The sequence below is a fragment of the Poeciliopsis prolifica genome, unplaced genomic scaffold (genome assembly GCF_027474105.1).
Source record: "Poeciliopsis prolifica strain line A6 unplaced genomic scaffold, Auburn_PproV2 SCAFFOLD070, whole genome shotgun sequence".
Taxonomy (NCBI): Eukaryota; Metazoa; Chordata; class Actinopteri; order Cyprinodontiformes; family Poeciliidae; genus Poeciliopsis; species Poeciliopsis prolifica.
Genome location: NW_026562445.1, coordinates 457,231 through 482,203, shown reverse-complemented (window position 1 = coordinate 482,203; position 24,973 = coordinate 457,231). Strand labels below are relative to the sequence as shown.

At 46.2% G+C, this 24,973-nt stretch overlaps 1 protein-coding gene across 1 annotated transcript; it reads left to right on the top strand.

Moving 5' to 3' along the window:
• The first annotated feature begins 412 nt into the window (after positions 1 to 412).
• On the top strand, positions 413 to 24,290 carry lrp6 (low density lipoprotein receptor-related protein 6). The gene is given in 27 exon segments (XM_055020709.1): positions 413 to 894; positions 2,979 to 3,375; positions 3,533 to 3,730; positions 3,803 to 3,999; positions 4,117 to 4,251; positions 11,110 to 11,256; positions 11,259 to 11,505; positions 11,575 to 11,746; positions 13,493 to 13,709; positions 14,473 to 14,762; positions 14,838 to 15,064; positions 15,138 to 15,322; positions 16,259 to 16,582; positions 16,658 to 16,860; positions 17,642 to 17,835; positions 17,933 to 18,123; positions 18,889 to 19,098; positions 19,600 to 19,725; positions 19,796 to 20,032; positions 20,233 to 20,280; positions 20,283 to 20,342; positions 20,421 to 20,654; positions 20,754 to 20,828; positions 20,831 to 20,889; positions 20,955 to 21,020; positions 21,022 to 21,053; positions 22,067 to 24,290. Coding segments are annotated over 27 exon segments (4,821 nt in total). The 5' UTR covers positions 413 to 845; the 3' UTR covers positions 22,368 to 24,290.
• The last annotated feature ends 683 nt before the right edge of the window (positions 24,291 to 24,973 follow it).

The following is a 24,973-nucleotide window of genomic DNA, read 5'->3' as shown; positions in this document are numbered from 1 at the left end:
ACTTTTACATGTATTTTTTTTTTAGCTTCACCTCAAAATTTCAGATTGTTTTGTGAAGTTTATTTTTTTTTCTATTTGTAAAATAAAAAAATATCAGTGCAAAATCAAAGAAAGGTGCGGTATTGAGACGGACGGGTTCTGGACGAGTCCAGCTCCAACATGGCCGCTCAGTCAAGTCAGAGAAGAGAAACATCTGGATCGGTTTGTAAATCCTCGACAGACCTGAAGCTTCGCTACATGGAGAAAAAAGCCGGAAGCTGAAGTGGAGGCTCGACGCGGACCTGCAGTGAAGCATGGAGGTGGCAGCATCATGCTGTGGATCGGTTTCACACAACAGGCAAAAACATCACTGTCTCTCCCTCCTTCAGGTTCTGGTTGGACCCCCCGCTGTCTCCCCTCCCCCACCTGTTGCGGCCCCCAGCGTTTCTCCTGCCGGTTTTCAGAGCTCGTTGGGGGAGATAAAGTAGTCCCTCCTGGTGGTTCGGATGCGCAGGTCTCTGCGGTTGCGCGCGGTTTGCGGTGTTTTTGTTGCGGCAGTGCGCAGTCCGTGTGCGGCAGAACAACAATAGAAAGCGCAGGAGGAGGAGGAGCACCAGCGGCACCAGCGGCTTCTGGCAGCGGAGCGACACCAACGGTCCTGTGGGAAGATATGAGACTTTGGATCGGACTCTTAAGCGAACAGAAGCGTGTAATGGAAGCTGGAAGGATCCGAGTCTGATCCGAACCGAACCGAACCGGAGCGGAGCGTTTTTGTCGAGAGGAAGCGGCCGCAGCCATGATGGGAATGCTGGGAATCCTCCGCTGAGGATCCGCGGCGGCTGGGCCAGGATCGGGAGAAAGATGGAATGTGTCTTCGGATCCTGCTGCTGTTGGGTTCCTGCTGGCTCGTCTCAGGTAAGGTACTGGTTCTGGAGGTTCTGGCTGTTTGGACCGAGGGTGGCGGGGTTCCGGCTGGATTCGGGTTTTGTGTTTAGATTTCCAGGCCTGCTAACGTTAGCTTTTAGCTAACATCCAGCTTGTTCTGGAAAAGGCTTTTACCTAGGAATTCTGCTCATAAGTCCAGTTGTAGGTTCCGGTTCTGGGTGGGATGTGGGGTCTGGTTCTGGTTCTGGTTGGATTCGGGAGATTGGGTTGATTATTTGGAGCAGAAAGGGAATGTGGGAAACAACAACAGGAGCTATCGAAGCTAGTTAGCATCAAAGCTAACAGGTTGTAGCTGCTAACCAACTAAGCAACTAGCTAGCTGCCTTTCAGCTGGTTAACTAGAGTAGGTTCTGGTTCTGATACAAATATTATTACAGAGAAAAATCTGTTTTGCAGCAGAGCAACTCAGACTGGATGCTTCACTGGAAACCTTCCAGGTATGGAGATTCATCCTTAACTTGTAGATTAATGGAAAACCTGGAAGAAAACAGGAAAACCTGAGCTGGGAATCATCAGCTCCATTAGCTTTAATGCACAGCGGAATCACTGGAAGTCCAGAAAATATTTCCCTGGAAAACCTCAGGAACAGAAATGCTTGAGTCTAGATTTAAAGGAGCAGACGGCTTTCCAGGTAGCTGGTTCTGGTTCACTGCATGACAGAACCTCCGCCGTGCTTCAGTGATGCTGGAAGGAACACCTGCTGCCACAAGGTGCTGCCATGTTGGGAATTTTGGGCTTTTTCCCAAAATTAAACAGTTTCAGAGGCCGGTTCTGGTGGTTCTGCTTGATCTCTCAGGTTGTGAGCTGCTCTTTTTAGACTCCAACACTAAGCTGAAATATTCTTTTATTTTATTGAATAATTTTATTGGTGCTGAAATCTCCGACTGGTACCAAAGATCCAGTTTTCCTTCTGAGGAGGAACTGGACAGGCAGGTAACTTACTCTCACTCTGCTTTCGTTCTTGTTTTTGGTTGCTTGGCTTGATATAAATATGAAAATAAATATATTGTATATTTATATCCAAAATATTTGGATAGGAGTAAACTAAAGCCGCCTTTAAAGAAATGCACATGTTATTTAACTCTCTAACTCTGTAAGGTCACACACAATATTACACTTAATAAACAAAAAGGTTGTTTTTAAAAAAAGACCCTTCATTCAGACATTTGCCAGTCAGGACTTTACTGTACAATTCAATACTAAAACAGTCAAAAGAAGGAAAAAACATATTCTAGGCACTAAAACCAATCAAACAGCCACTGATGGAAAGAATTCGGTTCCTTTTGAGTGTTGTAGAGGAACAACACTCAAAAGGAACTGACAGTCCTGTACATCCATCATACTGTTTGTCTTCTACTGTGATACATTTCTTACTATAATAAGAATTTGAATTTCTTATTGTCTCAGTAAATTCAGGTGAAAGATAAAAACATAGATCTGTCTGTATTGTCAGGATTATTGAACTTTTTATGATGTGTGTTTAAAGAGAATATCAATAAATTAGGATATAGTCTGACTAAATGCAGTTATTATGAGCAGTTTAAACTGCAGTCCAAAGGACACAGAAATATGTTTGTGGTTTGAGTCATAAATGATTTTTATTGCCACTTTTATCATTATAGTAGTAAAACATATTCTACTAAAACTTTTTTTTTTACAAAATTAAACCTTAGGATAACTTGCATTTTTATACTTTCATCAATATATTTCTTTAAAATTAGGAAAACACTGATATTAATATTAATATTGCTGCTATGGCCGATAACCAGTATTTATCAATATTCTGCATATCTCACTTTCGTTTTGACACTTTTGGGGAAAAAATGACCAGAAACAATAAACAAGAGAATAATTAATATCTGTTGTTCATATCGGCTCAGTTTGATTTATCGGACTGAAACTGATGACAATATGTCGCACAGCTGCTTAAAATGGTCTCCAAACAATATTTTTGTTTATTCCAGTGATTATTCGTTCTTCATTTGTTCTGAAACCGGGTTCTGTTTCTGTTTCCACTTCCTGTCTCCCTGCTCACACTTCCTGTGTGTCACCAGGCGAGCCGCTGCTGCTGTACGCCAACCGGCGGGACCTGCGTCTGGTGGACGCTGCGCGCGACAAGGCCAACGCCACGGTGGTGGTGGGCGGCCTGGAGGACGCCGCCGCCGTAGATTACGTCTACGCCCAGGGCCTCATCTACTGGAGCGACGTCAGCGAGGAGGCCATTAAACGGACCTCCTTCAACCGGACCGACGCCGGCGCCTCCCAGACCGTGGTGCCGGGCCTGGCCGCGCCGGACGGCCTGGCCTGCGACTGGCTGGGCCTCAAGCTGTACTGGACCGACTCGGACACCAACCGGATCGAGGTGGCCGAGTTGGACGGGTCGCTGAGGAAGGTTCTGTTCTGGCAGGAGCTGGACCAGCCCAGAGCCATCGCCCTGGATCCAGAGCGAGGGTGAGTCCAGATGGTTCTGCTGCTGCTGGATGGGTTGGAAGTATCTGGAGAGGAGTCGGATCAGGGCCACTTTTCTATTCATCAGATGTGAAGGAAACGGTCCCGGTGGTTCTGGTTCTGGGTTCTCCCCATGGTCTCAGCTGTGTGTCGTCCTCAGGTTCATGTACTGGACGGACTGGGGCGAGGTCCCAAAGATCGAGCGGGCCGGGATGGATGGGACCAACCGGTCCCTGCTGGTGGACCAGGACATCCACTGGCCCAACGGGCTGACGGTCGACTACGGCCAGCAGAAGCTCTACTGGGCCGACGCCAAGCACAACTTCATCCACCGCTGCAACCTGGACGGCTCTTCCAGGTACCAGCTGTGGGGTGTTAGGCGGTTCTGCTGGGCCTGGACCTGGTCTGATGTGTGTGTGCTGTGTTGCAGAGAGGTGGTGGTTAAAGGGGAGCTGCCTCACCCCTTCGCCCTCACCCTGTATGAGGATACTCTGTTCTGGACCGACTGGAACACCCACTCCATCCACTCCTGCAGGAAGCAGACGGGCCGGGAGCAGCGCATCGTCCACTCCCACATCTTCTCCCCGATGGACCTCCACGTCTTCAGCCCCAAGAGGCAACCCGTCTGTGAGTCTCAGCCGCCTGCAGGGTCTTGTATTGTCTGTTGCATATCTGGACCCGTCCAAACCTGCCGCACTCTCCTCCTGGCCGGTTCTGACCCGTCTCCATGTCAATGTGTTGCAGCACGGAGCAGCCCCTGCTCCCATGGCAACGCGGGATGCTCCCACCTCTGCCTGCTGTCCCCGACCCGGCCATTCTACCGCTGCGCCTGTCCCACCGGAGTCCAGATGCTGGAGGACGGACAGACCTGCAGAGACGGTGAGGAAGCCCACCATCACCATAATGACCATCATCATCATCATTACCATAATAACCATCATCATCATCATTACCATAATAACCATCATCATCATCATTAAATACCATCATCATCATCATCATTACCATAATAACATCATCATCATTACCATAATAACCATCATCATCATCATCATTACCATAATAACCATCATCATCATCATTACCATAATACCATCATCATCATCATCATCATTACCATAATAACCATCATCATCATCACCTAATAACCATCATCATTACCATAATAACCATCATCATCATCATCATTACCATAATAACCATCATCATCATTACCATAATAACCATCATCATCATCATTACCACAATAACCATCATCATCATCATCATTACCATAATAACCATCATCATCATCATCACCATAATAACCATCATCATCATTACCATAATAACCATCATCATCATCATCATTACCATAATAACCATCATCATCATCATCATTACCACAATAACCATCATCATCATTACCATAATAACCATCATCATCATCATCAACCATAATAACCATCATCATCATCATCACCATAATAACCATCATCATCATTACCATAACCATCATCATCATTACCATAACCATCATCATCATCATCACCATAATAACCATCATCATCATCATCACCATAATAACCATCATCATCATCATCCCATAATAACCATCATCATCATCATCATCACATAATAACCATCATCATCATTACCATAATAACCATCATCATCATCATCATCATTACCATAATAACATCATCATCACCATAATAACCATCATCATCATCATCATTACCATAATAACCATCATCATCATCATTACCATAATAACCATCATCATCATCATCATACCATAATAACCATCATCATCATCATTACCATAATAACCATCATCATCATTACCATAATAACCATCATCATCATCATCATTACCATAATAACCATCATCATCATCATCATACATAATAACCATCATCATCATTACCATAATAACCATCATCATCATCATCATTACCACAATAACCATCATCATCATCATCATTACCATAATAACCATCATCATCATCATCACCATAATAACCATCATCATTACCATAATAACCATCATCATCATCACCATCATTACCATACAATAACCAGTCATCATTACCATAATAAACCATAATCATCATAAACCCATCATCATCATCACCATAATAACCATCATCATCATTACCATAATAACCATCATCATCATCATCATTACCACAATAACCATCATCATCATCATTACCATAATAACCATCATCATCATCATCACCATAATAACCATCATCATCATTACCATAATAACCATCATCATCCATATTACACACAATACCATCATCATCATCATCACCATAATAACCATCATCATCATCATCACCATAATAACCATCATATCATCTCACCATAATAACCATCATCATCATTACCATAATAACCATCATCATCATACCATAATCATCATCATCACCATAATAACCATCATCATCATCACACCATAAGAACCACAATCATCATCCCATAATAACCATCATCATCATCACCATAATAACATCATCATCATTACCATAATAACCATCATCATCATCATCCCATAATAACCATCATCATCATCACCATCATCATTACCATAAAACCATCATCATCATTTACCATAATAACATCATCATCATCATTACCATAATAACCATCATCATCACCATAATAACCATCATCATCATCATCATTACCATAACAACCATCATCATCATTACCATAATAACATCATCATCATCATTACCATAATAATCATCATCACCATAATAACCATCATCATCATCACCATAATAACCATCATCATCACCCATAATAACCATCATCATCATCATTACCATAATAATCATCATCACCATAATAACCATCATCATCATCACCAATAACCATCATCATCACCATAATAACCATCATCATCATCACCATAATAACCATCATCATCACCATAATAACCATCATCATCACCATAATAACCATCATCATCATCATTACCATAATAATCATCATCACCATAATAACCATCATCATCATCACCATAATAACCATCATCATCACCATAATAACCATCATCATCATCATTACCATAATAATCATCATCACCATAATAACCATCATCATCCACCATAACCATCATCATCACCATAATAACCATCATCATCATCATTACCATAATAACATCATCACCATAATAACCATCATCATCATCACCATAATAACCATCATCATCATCACCATAATAACCATCATCATCATCACCATAATAACATCATCATTACCATAATAACCATCATCATCACCATAATAACCATCATCATCATCACCATAATAACCATCATCATCATCACCATAATAACCATCATCATCATTACCATAATAATCATCATCACCATAATAACCATCATCATCATCACCATAATAACCATCATCATCATCACCATAATAACCATCATCATCATCACCATAATAACCATCATCATTACCATAATAACCATCATCATCACCATAATAACCATCATCATCACCATAATAACCATCATCATCACACCATAATAACCATCATCATCATCACCATAATAACCATCATCATTACCATAATAACCATCATCATCACCATAATAACCATCATCATCACCATAATAACCATCATCATCACCATAATAACCATCATCATTACCATAATAACCATCATCATCACCATAATAAACCATCATCATCACCATAATAACCATCATCATTACCATAATAACCATCATCATCACCATAATAACCATCATCATCATCATCATTACCATAATAACCATCATCATTACCATAATAACCATCATCATCATCACCATAATAACCATCATCATCATCATCATCATCATCATCACCATAATAACCATCATCATTACCATAATAACCATCATCATCACCATAATAACCATCATCATCAATAATAACCATCATCATCATCACCATAATAACCATCATCATCATCACCATAATAACCATCATCATCATCACCATAATAACCATCATCATCATCATCATCACCATAATAACCATCATCATCATCACCATAATAACCATCATCATCACCATAATAACCATCATCATTACCATAATAACCATCATCATCACCATAATAACCATCATCATCACCATAATAACCATCATCATTACCATAATAACCATCATCATCACCATAATAACCATCATCATCATATCATCACCATAATAACCATCATCATTACCATAATAACCATCATCATCATTACCATAATAACCATCATCATCATCCATAATAACCATCATCATCATTACCATAATAACCATCATCATCATCATCATTACCACAATAACCATCATCATCATCATCATTACCATAACCATCATCATCATCATCACCATAACCATCATCATCATTACCATAATAACCATCATCATCATCATCATTACCACAATAACCATCATCATCATCATCATTACCATAATAACCATCATCATCATCATCACCATAATAACCATCATCATCATCATCACCATAATAACCATCATCATCATCATCATCACCATAATAACCATCATCATCATTACCATAATAACCATCATCATCATTACCATAATAACCATCATCATCATTACCATAACCATCATCATCATCATCACCATAATAACCATCATCATTACCATAATAACCATCATCATCATCACCATAACCATCATCATCATCATCACCATAATAACCATCATCATCATCATCACCATAATAACCATCATCATCATCATCACCATAATAACCATCATCATCATTACCATAATAACCATCATCATCATCATCATCATTACCATAATAACCATCATCATCATCATCATCATCATTACCATAATAACCATCATCATCATTACCATAATAACATCATCATCATCATTACCATAATAACCATCATCATCACCATAATAACCATCATCATCATCATCATTACCATAATAACCATCATCATCATTACCATAATAACATCATCATCATCATTACCATAATAACCATCATCATCACCATAATAACCATCATCATCATCACCATAATAACCATCATCATCATCATCACCATAATAATCATCATCACCATAATAACCATCATCATCATCATCACCATAATAACCATCATCATCACCATAATAACCATCATCATCATCATCATCATCATAACCATCATCATCACCATAATAACCATCATCATCATCACCATAATAACCATCATCATCATCATTACCATAATAATCATCATCACCATAATAACCATCATCATCATCACCATAATAACCATCATCATCACCATAATAACCATCATCATCATCATTACCATAATAATCATCATCACCATAATAACCATCATCATCATCACCATAATAACCATCATCATCATTACCATAATAACCATCATCATCACCATAATAACCATCATCATCATCACCATAATAACCATCATCATCATCACCATAACCATCATCATCATTACCATAATAATCATCATCACCATAATAACCATCATCATCATCACCATAATAACCATCATCATCATCACCATAATAACCATCATCATCACCATAATAACCATCATCATTACCATAATAACCATCATCATCACCATAATAACCATCATCATCATCACATAATAACCATCATCATCATCACCATAATAACCATCATCATCATCACCATAATAACCATCATCATCACCATAATAACCATCATCATCATCACCATAATAACCATCATCATCACCATAATAACCATCATCATTACCATAATAACCATCATCATCACCATAATAACCATCATCATCACCATAATAACCATCATCATTACCATAATAACCATCATCATCACCATAATAACCTTCATCATCATCATCATCATTACCATAATAACCATCATCATTACCATAATAACCATCATCATCATCATCATAATAACCATCATCATCATCACCATAATAACCATCATCATCATCACCATAATAACCATCATCATTACCATAATAACCATCATCATCACCATAATAACCATCATCATCATCACCATAATAACCATCATCATCATCACCATAATAACCATCATCATCATCACCATAATAACCATCATCATCATCACCATAATAACCATCATCATTACCATAATAACCATCATCATCACCATAATAACCATCATCATCATCACCATAATAACCATCATCATCACCATAATAACCATCATCATTACCATAATAACCATCATCATCACCATAATAACCATCATCATCACCATAATAACCATCATCATTACCATAATAACCATCATCATCACCATAATAACCTTCATCATCATCATCATCATTACCATAATAACCATCATCATTACCATAATAACCATCATCATCATCATCATAATAACCATCATCATCATCACCATAATAACCATCATCATCATCACCATAATAACCATCATCATTACCATAATAACCATCATCATCACCATAATAACCATCATCATCATCACCATAATAACCATCATCATTACCATAATAACCATCATCATCATCACCATAATAACCTTCATCATCATCATCATCATTACCATAATAACCATCATCATCACCATAATAACCATCATCATCATTACCATAATAACCATCATCATTACCATAATAACCATCATCATCATCATTACCATAATAACCATCATCATCACCATAATAACCATCATCATCACATAATAACCATCATCATCATCATCATTACCATAATAACCATCATCATCATCACCATAATAACCTTCATAATTGTGATGATTATCAGTTTGAACTGGAAGCTGCTCCAGCCTGCTTGTTCTTGGCCGGTTGGGTTTGGACCCTGTCTGGTCTGTTTGGACTTGGTCCGGTTGCTGGTTTGTTGGTTCTGATCCGAATCGTTTCCAGATTGAGTCGATCGAGACGTTTAAGCCCGACTTTGTTGTCCTCTGACCTGGAAGCGGGCTGGTGCTGGGCCGGCCTACCGTGGCAACCCGCCAGTCCCCCACCCGTCTCCCTCCGGCTCCTCTGTTTACATTTTTCGCTGGACACGGGGGCGAGTCTCCCGGACAAAGCCGCCGTTGTTGCGGCTCTGCGGTGGGATTGTGGCGGAGGGCGTCGTTCCAGGACCAGAAAGTCCTCCCAGCTCTGCACTGGGAAAACTCAGAAACTTCTGGGAAGTTTTGTGGTTTAGCTTTTATCAGGAAGTAGATATTTATTTTCAGGTCATTTTATTTTATGGTTCGGTATTTTAATTAGGGCTGCAGCAAACAGTTATATTGGTACTGAATTATTTAGACGACTAATCAGGAAAAAGTACATTTTCATTTAACCACTTTTGTTTTGCCATACAAATAAATGATTTAATTTCTTTTTTATATGAAAAAACATTGTGTTGACCAAAACAGCCTTCCTTTAGCAAACACCTGATCATTTAAAGATTGGTTAATTTTAGTATGAATTAATAACTGGATTACTAAAAGTGATTAATAATTTGTTTCCAGATTGTGGACCAGTCAAAGGCCTTTTCAACCACAAATGTTTTAGATTGTCTTCCTGCTCTGTGTTGTTTAGTCAGTAAACTGTTACAGACTGATTGCTTACTGAATTAATTCAGTCATTGATTAATCAATTCAGACCTGGTTCTGATCGATCTTTGATTATTTATTTTATTGTTTTTTAGCTGCTGTGATAATGACATCTGGTTGATGCTAACATGCTAACAGGTGCGACCCAGATGCTGCTGCTGGCCCGGCGGACCGACCTGCGTCAGATCTCCCTGGACACGCCCGACTTCACCGACATCATCCTGCAGGTGGACGACATCCGGCACGCCATCGCCATCGACTACGACTCGGTGGACGGCTACGTCTACTGACGGACGACGACGTGAAGGCGATCCGCCGCGCGCGCCTGGACGGCAGCGACGCCCAGTTTGTGGTCACCTCACAGGTCAGCCACCCAGACGGCATCGCCGTGGACTGGATCGCCCGGAACCTGTACTGGACCGACACGGGGACGGACCGCATCGAGGTGACCCGGCTGGACGGAACTATGAGGAAGATCCTGATCTCCGAGGACCTGGACGAGCCCAGAGCCATCGTCCTGGACCCGGTAGCCGGGTGAGTCCCGCCACCGGCCCCGCAGCCCTGCCGCGGAACAGCTCCTTGACGGTTCTCTTTGACCCGCAGGTACATGTACTGGACGGACTGGGGCGAGGTTCCAAAGATTGAGCGGGCCGACCTGGACGGGCTGGAGCGGCTGGTGATGGTGAACACGTCACTGGGCTGGCCCAACGGCCTGGCGCTCGACTACGAGCAGCGGCAGATCTACTGGGGAGACGCCAAGACGGACAAGATCGAGGTCAGTCCAGACTCGGTTCTGGTCCAACAGAAGCGGGTCGGGTTTTAAGGAACTCAGGGTGGTATAGAACCGGGTGATGCAGAGCTGGGTGATGTTTCTGCAGCCAATCAGATCCTGTAAAATAACAAACCAATCAGAGTGAGGAGTTCCCGGCCAATCAGAACCAGGTGTTCTGGACCGGTTCTGGACCCAGAGGAAATATAGATGACCTGGAAAACAAAGAGCCATTTGGAAAGACTTCTGGGAGAAATCTGGGAACTTCGGATCCATGACGAATCAGGCAAAATGAAAAAGCTGTAAAAGTTTCCTGTTTGGTTCTGGTTCTGGTCCAGAGTTGGAGACTGGGAGAAACCAGGCATTCAGGCTGGAAGCTTTGAAAACACTGACCTATCTGGATCATATATCCGATCAGAACCGGTCCGGTCCGTTCACCTCCACTCCCCGCTCAGAACCACATCTGGTTCTGATTGTGGCCCGGCTCTCCAGCTGTGGTCGGCTCTGTACCGCGCCGCGGTCCGACCCAGCCGGCTGGGTCCGACCCAGCTGGCTGGATCGGACCCAGCCGGCTGGGATCGGACCCAGCCGGCTGTATCGGACCCAGCCGGCTGGGTCCGGCGTTCCCGATGGAAACTCCTTATACGTCAGACTAGGAAGAGGAGGAGGTAGAGGAGGGCCGACCCAGCAGCAGCCAATCACAGCGCTCCATCTCTCCAACCCGCACATTCATCAGAACCAGGTTTTATCTTCTTGATGAGAAGAGATCTGGTTGGCTCGGCTGAGGGACAGATTATTCCAGATTATTCCAGATTATGATGAGGTGGTGACCTCATGAGGAACAGAGGTCACCTGGTTCTGTTGGACGGTCCAACTGAGTCAGACCTGGAACCGTCCAGCTGCTGGTTTCAGATGGTCGTCGTGTCCTCAGCATGATGCTGCCACCGCCGAGCCAGAACACGGCTGGCTTTCCTCCTTAAAATCAGTTCTGATATTAATCTTTATGTGCCTCCTTTAGCTGAGCGTTCATCCTGAATCTGCTCCGTTTTTATTAAGCAGGTTTGCTTCAGAGCAGCGGTGTCCAAAGTGTGGTTCAGGGGCCGTCTGTGGTCCAGCTGCAGTTGAAGAGCTGTTCCATTTGTTTAATTAGTCACCCTCATCATTTCCTATCAGTGGAAAATGTTTGACAGAAAATATTTATTATCAACAAACTTTTCCAAAAAGCGACTTCACTGAACTCAAGTCAGCTTTCATTAAATGTTCTGAAAGAAAGTAACACAAATTCTGTTTTTATAAAAGAATAAATGTCTTCACTTAATCCCAAAGGAATTTAAAAACTCAGTTTTTTAATGTAGCAGATGTGGAAAAGTTTTGGATCTGTGGCTTGATTTAAATCTTTTGTTTTCTTATTCTGCTGTGTGTTTGTTTGTGTGTTTGTGTGTGTTTGTGTGTGTGTGTGTGTGTGTGTGTTTGTGTGTGTGTGCATGTGTGTGTGTTTGTGTGTGTGTGTGCGTGCGTGTGTGTGTGTGTTTGTGTGTGGGTGTGTTTGTGTGTGTGTGTTTGTGTGCGTGTGTGTGTGTGTGTGTTTGTGTGTGTGTGCGTGTTTGTGTGTGTGTGCGTGTGTGTGTGTTTGTGTGTGTGTGTGCGTGCGTGTGTGTGTGTGTTTGTGCGTGTGTGTGTGTGTATGTGCGTGTGTGTGTGTGTGGGGGTGTGTGTGTCTGCGTGTGTGTGTGCGTGTGTGTGTGTGTGCAGGTAATGAACATGAACGGGACGGGCCGACGGGTGCTGGTGGAGGACAAACTTCCCCACATCTTCGGCTTCAGCCTGCTGGGTGACTTCGTCTACTGGACGGACTGGCAGCGCCGCAGCATCGAGCGCGTCCACAAACGCACCGCCGAGCGCGAGTTCATCATCGACCAGCTGCCCGACCTCATGGGCCTGAAGGCCACGCACCTGCACCGCGCTGCCGGTGAGTCCGCTGATGTCACAAAGGGGCGGAAGCGTCTCCTTTCTGTTCGTCCCTTCTTCCTCTTGAGCTGTTGGCAAACAGCTATTAGGTGTGCATTAGCGCCACCTAGTGGTGGGGAAAGAAAACTGACAATACTGTTCAAATATGTTCAATTTGATGTGAATTCTTTCAGTTTCCAGAAAAAAGGTAAATAAAGTTTAACTTCACCACCACCTCTGTCCTTTAACCAGGATCTTAACGTATGATTGGTCAGTGTCAGCACTGTGACCTTTGAACCTTCTTAGGGACTTCCTGTTACAGTGAATATTTTATGACACTAGAGAACTGAAATAAGCAATCTTATAGCAGGCTTTTGTGACCCACAGGGTTATTTTTTTTGCTATACTTTTTATTTTTGTTGATGAACTTTCATCCTAGCTTTGTAACATTTATTGAAAAAAAGTTTTTACATGTTTGTTCAAAATGTTTGAGTCAGATTGATCTTCCTGAGCTGCTGCCTTATGAAATGAACCAACAACAGTCAATCAGAACTAAAAGGCGGGGTTTCTTGCTGCAAATCACCTCATGTACTCGCTGCTAAATATAACAAGGGTTCAGAAACGGCTTACTGTGAATGGAAAACTGCCATGCTAACTAGCCTAGCATTCATGACAGGCTATGCTAAGTGCAGCGTAGCAGAGAGAAACGGGGAAGGGTATGTTCTGGTTCTGGTTTTGTGGTTTTTGTTCTGGTTCTGATTGTGACTGTGGTTCTGCCTGTGCAGGGACCAACCCTTGCGCTGACAGTAATGGCGGCTGCAGCCACCTGTGCCTGCACACGCCTCACGGCGTGCGGTGCGGCTGCCCGAACGGCCTGGAGCTGCTGGGCGACCTGCAGAGCTGCATCGTCCCGGAGGCCTTCCTGCTCTTCTCGCGCCACACCGACATCCGCCGCATCTCCCTGGAGACCAACAGCAACAACGTGGCCATCCCGCTCACCGGCGTCAAGGAGGCCTCCGCCCTCGACTTCGACATCACCGACAACCGCATCTACTGGACCGACATCACGCTCAAGGTGGGTCTGGGCCCAGACCGAACCACCGGAACCACCGGAACCAGACTCTAACCTGTCCTCCCTCTGGTTCTGCAGACCATCAGCCGGGCCTTCATGAACGGCAGTGCGCTGGAGCACGTGGTTCAATTTGGCCTGGATTACCCAGAAGGCATGGCGGTGGACTGGCTGGGCAAGAACCTGTACTGGGCCGACACCGGAACCAACCGCATCGAGGTGGCCAAGCTGGACGGGCAGCACCGCCAGGTTCTGGTCTGGAAGGACCTGGACAGCCCGCGGGCCCTGGCGCTGGACCCAGCCGAGGGGTGAGGCTCCGCTTCTCTTGGGCCTGGTGCTGTTGCGATCCGGTTCCGTTTTGACCCGTTCCCATTCCTCCAGGTACATGTACTGGACCGAGTGGGGCGGGAAGCCCAAGATCGACCGGGCCGCCATGGATGGAACCGGCCGCATCACGTTGGTGTCAAACGTGGGCCGGGCCAACGGACTCACCATCGACTACGCCGAGCGGCGCCTGTACTGGGCCGACCTGGACACCACTCTCATCGAGTCCTCCAACATGCTGGGTAAGGACCTGCAAAACCCGACAGAACCTTCAGAACCGCGGGGTCCAAACCGGGAGGAACCCAGAGGAGCATCAGAACCTTAGCCGCTATTGGGTGCGGTCAAAGTTCTGGTAAAGTCTACTTTGCTCACCTGGGTTGGACCTGCAGAACCTGAAATTGTATCAGGTTCTGCCGCTGAAGTCGGGTTTTTTGGGTTGTCTGTTAAAAAGCTGCTCAGAAAGTTCTACAGAACCGGCTAACCTGAATGGACCAGAGACAGAACGGTTCTGGTTAGATTCAGCTGCTTTCGGATCAGTTCTTTCAGTCGTTTTAGGTTTGACTTGAGATTGTTTTTGAAGATTTTATGCCATTAGTCTAGATTCTGGAAGGTACTGGACTGGTTTTAAACTGGTTCTTGGACTCGCCTGTGTGAGTAGAAACTGGCTGAATTTCACAGAACTGAATGAACCCAGTTTGGTTCTGAACTGGTTTTGGACCTTTTTCCATTTAGCCGAGTCTTGGCCTCATAATATTCCGTGTGAATGAAACGGACCATCAGACCCATTTTCTTTGTGAACTGGTTTCAGACGAGCTTTGGATGGATTATAGCCAGTGGTTTGATTCTCGAAGGTACAGGACTGGGTTTTGGTGTGTTTAGACTGGTATCAGACTGGTTTTGGACTGGTGGTTTTAGTCTTGAATGTAGAAAGTATTCAACTAGTTTTGATCTGCTTTGGAATGATTACGTACCCGTGGTCCCATTGTTGATTCTGAACTGGTTTTGGACGGGTACTGGACTGGTTTTGGGGTTTAAGTCTTATGAACCGTTTTCATTGCCTCGTCTTGGACTCGTAACGCTCTGTGTGAACAGAAACTGGTGGTTTCTTCATACCAATCAAACCCGGTCTTGGTCTGGTTCTGCTTTCGTCATGATTTTTCCGATTTCTCATCTTGCAGGCAAGGAGCGAGAGGTGATTGCAGACGACCTGCCTCACCCGTTTGGCCTCACCCAGTACCAGGACTACATCTACTGGACGGACTGGAGCCACCGCAGCATTGAGCGGGCCAACAAGACAAGCGGCCAGAACCGGACTCTGATCCAGGGACACCTGGACTACGTGATGGACATCCTGGTGTTCCATTCGTCCCGGCAGGCTGGCTGGAACGCCTGTGCCTCCACCAACGGCCACTGCTCCCACCTGTGCCTCGCCGTACCCAGCGGCTTCGTCTGCGGATGCCCCGCCCACTTCTCCCTCAACCGCGACAACAAGACGTGCAGCGGTGAGCCACCCGGACTAGGCCGCCAGCTGGACGGATTTTGCTCAGGTCTCTGATTTGTCTGCTTGTCACCCGCAGCTCCCACAGCGTTCCTGCTCTTCAGCCAGAAGGCGGCCATCAACCGCATGGTGATCGACGAGCAGCAGAGCCCCGATATCGTCCTGCCCATTCAGAACCTGAAGAATGTCCGGGCCATTGACTATGACCCGCTGGACAAGCAGCTGTACTGGATCGACTCCAAGCAGAACGTCATTCGCCGCGCCCAAGAGGACGGCAACCAGGTGGGGAAGCAGACCCGACCGAATCAACTTTGACCCGACTCCTTTGGGTTCTGATGGTTAGCTTAGGAGACCCAACACCCCTGCTGAAGCGGGAAGGGTAATCAGAGCATGTCTAGGGGTGGTCAAGTAATAACACGAAGGATCCATCCTCTTCAGATCTCAAGCAGCCAACACACACAAAGTTGAACATTTCATAATGTTATTTATTTTAAAAAGATGTATTTTTGGATAGAGATGTTACAGCTAGTGGAGCATATGGCTTCAGGGTGAGCTAATGCCGAAAACAACAAACAAAAGGAAACTATCTGAATATTAACCAACTTAACTAATAGAAAGTAAAGAAACCATTTGACAAAAACTAAACTCCCTACCTAAGAAAACTGGAGGAAACAAAGGAAACATAAACAGCAGCTCAGTAATACAAACTCCAGAACTTTACATATTGTTAACAAACAGTGTGGCTGGTTGAGATGAGCTGATGATGGATGACAGGAAGTATGCGTCTTCAGCTTTTATCCGTCACCCCCGGCAGGCCAACAATTGGACGTCTCCGTAATCTTCCAGGATCCAATCAGAGACAGGCAACTCATATTTGCAGAATGAAGTTAATGACGCCAGTCAAACAGAGCAGCATTAGCTTAACCACAGCAATTTTCACAACTGATTATCAGCTAAGAATGAATAGGTGATGAAAGAAAATGAACAGTATGGAAGCTGACAGTAATAGATCGGAAGGTCCTGATCCAGTTGACCGTGTTCTGTCTGGTTCTGCTTCTGTTAGAGTGTGACGGTAGTGTCCAGCTCCCTTCTCGGACCCTTTGATCTCAGCATCGACATCTTCAGCCGCTTCATCTACTGGACCAGCGAGGTGACCAACGTCATCAACGTGACCCGGACGGATGGCAGCCGGGTCGGCGTGGTTCTGCGGGGCGAACACGACAAGCCGCGGGCCATCGTGGTAAACCCAGAGAGAGGGTGAGTCCTAGTGGTTCTCCCAGTGCCGGGCCCTGGGTCGCTGTGCTTACCTGTGCTAGCAAACAGGTCACTCATGCTAATAGAACCTGTTCCGCAGGTACATGTACTTCACCAACCTCCAGGACCGCTCACCCAAGATTGAGCGGGCGGCGCTGGACGGGACAGAGCGCGAGGTTCTGTTCTTCAGCAACCTGGGAAAACCCGTGGCGCTGGCTGTGGACAACGAGGCGGGGAAGCTGTTCTGGGTTGACTCAGATCTACGCCGTATTGAGAGCAGCGACCTGTCAGGTGAGTTCTGTTAAAGACCCCACCAGAAGCAGAATCTGACAGGAAGCAGAATCTGATAGGAACAGTACCCGACAGAAAGCCATCCTGGTCTGACCTGCTGCTGTTACCATTCATCCTGCTGGAAACCATGACCTTTGACCCACCCAGATGATGAAAAAAGCTTAGATGTAGAAACTCTGGAAGTCTCAATGAGATAAATCTGATATTTTAGTTTCAGTTGGTGCCCCCTGCAGGCCATCCAATGGAACAGAGGTGTGCCCATCAAGCTAAAAGAAAAGAAGATATTTTGATATAAATCTCCCAAGTTTTTTAATCTCGTTGAAATGAGAAATTTCTCCTGAATTTATTTCCAAGTTCTGTCAGATAAACATGAATCTTGATGTTCTCTAAAGCTGGAGAGGTTTTCCTCCATGTGTGGAGAGGATGACTGGATCAATAAAATACTTACTTCTGTCATTTCTAACCTTTCCATACACAAGTCAAAGGATGCTGAAAAAGCAAACAAAAGCTGAAAAAAATACCACACTTTAACCCAGAAACATATAAGAAACACGAAGGATGTCTGGACATCGACACTCCTGTCGATGTCCAGAGCGAAATGTTGACTGAAGCTCATTCTGATCGTCCTGAGCTCAGGTTAAAGGTGTGTTTAATGCTGTTCCCCCCTCTCCTTCCTGCCTCCTCTCCCGTTTTGTTGCCTTTGTTCCTGAAGTTCTCGCCCTTGTTTTTTTCTCCCTGGTGCTTTTATTTTGGTGAGCACGACAGGAGCCAATCGGATTGTGATCGCGGACTCAAACATCCTGCAGCCGGTGGGCCTGACGGTGTTTGAGAACCACCTGTACTGGATCGACAAGCAGCAGCAGATGATCGAACGCATCGACAAGACGACGAGGGAGGGCCGCACCAAGGTGCAGGCGCGGGTCGCCTACCTGAGCGACATCCACGCCGTGCACGAGATCGACATGCACGAGTACCGTGAGTCCACCGCTGCCGACGGACTGACCCGCCGACAGCTGACCTTATCGACCTTATCGTCAGCTGACCTTATCGAAGTGTCCAAAATTAGTCTAGGACTGTTCAGAACCCGAACCCAGAATGAAACATCCTCAAAACCAGAGTCTAAATTAAACTGGAAAGATGTCTCAAATCCAAAACCAGTTCCCAACTGAAAACGAGTCCAGTCCCAAACTGAGGCCAGAACCAGTCCAGAATCAGTTTAAAAACCAGTTTCAGACTGGAAACATTTCCAGTCAATCTTAGACCAGAAGCAAAACAGCAGAAATTAAACTGGAAATGGTTGAAACTTCAAGACCTTCAAACCTGAGACCAGAATGACAAGAGTTTTTGAATAGTTTTCTAGCTGAAATGATCTAAATCCAATCTGGACCAAAGCTAAAGCGAGTCCAGAACCAAACAAGATGAACTGAAGTTCTGGTTTATCTGGGTTCAGCTCTAACTTCCTGCTTCCTCCTGCAGGAAACCATCCGTGCACCCGGGACAACGGCGGCTGTTCCCACATCTGCATCGTGAAGGGCGACGGAACCACGCGCTGCTCCTGCCCCGTCCACCTGGTGCTGCTGTCCGACGAGCTCACCTGCGGAGGTGAGCCGGCCGCCCCGCCGCCACGTCGCCCAGCGGAGACCCGTTTAACCCGTCCTCTCTCTGTCCTCAGAACCGCCCACCTGCTCACCCGACCAGTTCGCCTGCGTCTCCGGAGAGGTGGACTGCATCCCCAGCACCTGGAGGTGCGACGGCTTCCCCGAGTGCGACGACCACAGCGACGAGAAGGAATGTCCCGTGTGCTCCGAGTCCGAGTTCCAGTGCGACAGCCGTCAGTGCGTTGGGCAGAGCGAGCGCTGCAACGGGGAGGTCAACTGCCAGGACGGGTCCGACGAGAACAAGTGTGAAGGTGATCCAGATCCAGAGGCTAACATGATCTCTTAGCCGTGAAACCGGTTCTCAACTGTGCAACCATCCAGTCTAAAACTGGGCTGAAACCAGTCCAGAACAGGAAAACACCTGAATAGAAACTGACATGTCTGAACCTTTATCCCAGATGTGGGAATGTCTCCCAGTTCTGGTTCTGATGTGTTCTGGTTCTGCTCCCAGTCCGGTGTCCAGCGGACCAGTTCTCCTGCGCCAACAGCCAATGCATCGGATCCACAAGAAGTGCGACCACAACACGGACTGCAGCGACAACTCGGACGAGACGGACTGCTGTGAGTCCGGTCCCGACCCGTCCCGACCCGGCTCCGACCCGGTTCCGGTGGTCTCTTTGTGCCGACGCTCTCCTGTAGTTACAGATCCGCCGGAGCTGCCGGCGCCGACCAACAGCACCATCAGCTCCATCGTTGCCGTGGTGATGGCGCTGTTCGTGGTGGGCGCCATCTACTTCGTGTGCCAGCGCGTCCTCTGCCCCCACATGAAGGACGACGGCGAGACGGTCGCCAACGACTTCGTGGTCCACGGCCAGGCCTCGGTGCCGCTCGGATACGTGCCGCACCCCGGGTCGCTGTCCAGCTCGCTGCCAGGTAAGGCGAGCTCTGACCCGGTTCTGACCCGGTTCTGATCCGGCTCTGACCTGGTTCTGACCCGGCTCTGACCCGGTTCTGACCCGGCTCTGTCTGCAGGTATGTCCAGAGGGAAGTCTGTGATTGGCTCCCTGAGCATCATGGGCGGCAGCAGCGGCCCTCCGTACGACCGCGCCCCGTCACCGGAGCGTCGTCCAGCAGCTCCTCCAGCACCAAGGGGACCTACTTCCCCCCGGTGAGACCCGACCCGACCCGTCCGGTTCTGGTTCTGGTTCTGGTCTCATGCTGTCTGTCTTTCAGATCCTGAACCCGCCGCCGTCGCCCGCCACCGTCCGCTCCCAGTACACCCTGGAGTTCGGATACTCCCTCCAACAGTCCCTCCACCCACCGCTCCTACAGGTACTGACGGGCCGGGTCGGAACCACCAGACGGATCAGGCCGCGTCGCTATGGCAGGCGGTTTTACCCAAACATGTTCATTCGTAGTTCTGGTTATATTTGATCCAAATGACGTCAGATTATTAAATATATCGTAAATTTGAGATGCCAGGAATTTGTTTTTAGAAGCAGATTAATAAACACAAATAATGACTCAGCGAAACAAACAGAAACATCTGGACTTTAGTTCTGGCTCATCACGATTCCTTTTAAATCAGTCCCGATAAATTAAAGAGCTCCTGAATGATTTTAATCTAGACTAGTTTTCTATGCTGATATCTTGAGTCAGAATGACGTCACTAATATCTGGAGTAATTATCATTTCTAGTCATACTGCCCAGATTTTCTGTTGGAGAATGTTTGGTACCACAGCAGCTTTTGCTCCTTAAATATATTCAGATTTATGAAGCAGTTTTTATGGAAGCACTTTGCTGCCAGACGTTGGAAATCACGTCAGGACAAAAGTCTATATGAGATGCAAAACAACAATAAAGTTTCTGCTTGCAATATAAAGATCCAATCCTCTGACAGATCCTGAGTCATTAAAGACCCATAAATCGGCTCCCTCTGTGTCTTCACAGCTTTCTGACTGAAAACTGAACACATTTTGGGTTCAATAAGACTCAGATCTCATCTTAACTTGTTTTTGAAATCTTACTGAATTTCAGCTAAACGTTTCCATGCGTTTTTTCCTTCTGCTGGCAGCTCAGTGGCAGCAGCAGGGACCTTTACAGGACATTTCTCAATTCAGAACCTAAAGTGTCGCCCTGAGTCCTGGTTGAAGCCTCGTCACCGTGAATTATAATCACAGATGGATGTCCACTCGGTCCTTGAAAAGCATTTGATCCATTCAAACTGAATAAATCTTCAGCTGTTTTTCTGTCTGCTCAGAATTTGAAAGTCGGCTGATTTTATGTTAAACTAGCTTGCCGTACGTTTGGCTTGCCATAGTTAAAACAGATGTTTTCTTTCCAGCTACCGGCCCTACACCTACCGCCACTTTGCCCCGCCCACCACACCCTGCAGCACCGACGTCTGCGACAGCGACTACACGCCGGGCCGCCGGCCGCTCAAGTCCGCCGCCGCCGCCGCCAAGGGCTACACCAGCGACCTCAACTACGACTCGGAGCCGTTCCCACCGCCGCCCACACCGCGCAGCCAGTACCTGTCGGCGGAGGAGAACTGCGAAAGCTGCCCGCCGTCGCCGTACACGGAGCGCAGCTACTCCCACCACCTGTACCCGCCGCCGCCGTCCCCGTGCACGGACTCCTCGTGAGCCAAGCCCCGCCCCCTCCCTGTACATAACTATTGTTGATATCAGAGGCGAAAAGAGAAAACGGGAAGAAACTGCGGCGGCACTAAAAGGGAAGCGGAGGACGGCGAGCTGCAGAACATTTGTACAGAACAGAGAAATCATATTTATATATTTTCTATACTGATGATGATGATGCCATAGAGTTTGTAATTTGTACATTTTTAACAGAAGCTTTTATTAAACTCGCCACAGAGAAAAGTTGCCTTAAAGTCAAAAGGGTCCGCGGTGCCCCCCCTCTTTACTCCACACGGGGCCACGCCGGCGGCGTCTTCCCCCCGACCCCCACGGGGCCGCGGGGCGCCGGCCAGTCGGACTCCTGATGCCAAATACAAGCAGCAGCCTCTGGCCCCGCCCACTCTGAGGTTCTGGGGCGGTGCATCATAGTTTTGTCCCTGTCGGGCCTCCATACAACCACACACTGGCCCCGCCCCTGCCTGTTCTCACACCACGAGGAAGATCTGCTCCTCATCATCATCACAACCTGTGCCTGAGCAGTGCCACAGCTACATGTGCTTGTATTCTGAAAGCTCTAGTATTTTTGTACCACATACTGTGTAGATACGTATTTATAAGCTATATAGAGAATCGATGTAAATGTCTCGCCTGCAGCTCTTCATTCCTCTTTTTTATTCCCTCCTTCTATTTTTCTACAGAATCGCTGACAATCTCACAACCTGTCCTCGTTTTTACTGTCCTCAGCATCAGGACGCTGGGGTCGGAGGTCACTTCATGACCCCTTGAATCCGGTCACAGTCAGAACCGCACCAGCACCAGTCCAGACAATCTCGAGCAGGTCTGACCAGAACCGAGGAGGTCCGGCTCAGACCTGAGAAAGCACAAAGAACCCAGGGCAGCTGGATGGGTTGGAGCCCCGCCCCCTCACAGAAAGCTCTGATTGGTTGATTACATGGAGACCTTAACGAGTTTTTAAAGATAAAAGACCAAAATCTGACCAGCATGTTTTTCTACGCTGTTTGGCTCTTTCCTGTGTCCATACGGCATTGATACTTATTCACAGTCTGCTGCCGGTCCAGAAGGCCTCCACAAAACGTCTTGGCATTGCAGGACTTCCATATACCTTAAATACGTCCTTTTGGGTCGCCTGATCTTGGCAGTGCAGAGTCTCTGAACGTCACACATAGTTTCTGTCTGTCCTTGGTCTCCATGTTGCCATATCAGCAAGTTTTTGTCACTTGGAAGCTCCCAGACAGCTCAGACGTTCCGTTTTTTTACCAGCCTGAGTTTCTGTGACCTGAGTTCTGGTACTGCATGACCACATAGTGTCCGACCACCCAAGTCTTTATATTTCCTCCACATTTAATTTTTGACCATCCTTGGTCTCCTTACCTTCTTAGCATTTAATTCTTGGCCTTTCTGAGCCTCCATACATCGTCCATGTTCCAGTAGCAGTTCTTCTGAGCCTTCGTTCAGCCTCCAATTGCAGGTTTTCAACCATTCCGAGTCTCCATACTTTTTCTTCATTCAGTTTTCGATCCTCCTGTTTCATGGTACTTCCTCTACAATCAGTTTTTGGCCCCTCTGAGCCTCCGTTCCTCCATGTGTCCTGAGACGATGTTGCCTGTATTTCAACCCTGCTCCTCTACATGTGCTCTCTTCTGGCGGAAAAGTTCTCATTTCTGCACTTTAGACGGTTTTCTTGTCTGATTTTATTCGGTACCAAGTGACTGAAGCTGAGGCGATGCTAGAGTCCGCTCTGCGCCGACAGGTTTTAAAATCTGGGACATCAGATGTGAACAAAAATCTTTAAAAACCTCTTTAAGCTGAACTGGAATCAAACCTGTGATCTGATTTTAAAAGCCACTAATGAACCATCTGAGGGAAATAATTCAGTTACAGTGAAATAAATGAGAACTGTTGATTTGATGCTGGTGTTTGTGTTTTTATGTGAAATGTTTTTCACAGTTTTCCACCAAATGACTCCGTCGGGTTTTCTGTTTGCTGAGTTTCCGGTCAGATTACAGATGAATGATGATGATTTGCTCATCGATCCTGCAGAGCGTCTCCCGGCCTGCAGGTGGAGGACAGGTGGTGGACAGGTGGACGGGTGGAGGACAGGTGGTGGATGGGTGGTGGACAGGTGGATGGGTGGAGGACAGGTGGACGGGTGGAGGACAGGTGGTGGATGGGTGGAGGACAGGTGGATGGGTGGAGGACAGGTGGTGGACGGGTGGAGGACAGGTGGATGGGTGGAGGACAGGTGGATGGGTGGAGGACAGGTGGTGGACGGGTGGAGGACAGGTGGATGGGTGGAGGACAGGTGGTGGATGGGTGGAGGACAGGTGGATGGGTGGAGGACAGGTGGTGGATGGTGGAGGACAGGTGGATGGGTGGAGGACAGGTGGTGGACGGGTGGAGGACAGGTGGTGGACGGGTGGAGGACAGGTGGATGGGTGGAGGACAGGTGGTGGATGGGTGGAGGACAGGTGGATGGGTGGAGGACAGGTGGATGGGTGGAGGACAGGTGGTGGATGGGTGGAGGACAGGTGGTGGATGGAGGAGGACAGGTGGATGGGTGGAGACAGGTGGTGGATGGGTGGAGGACAGGT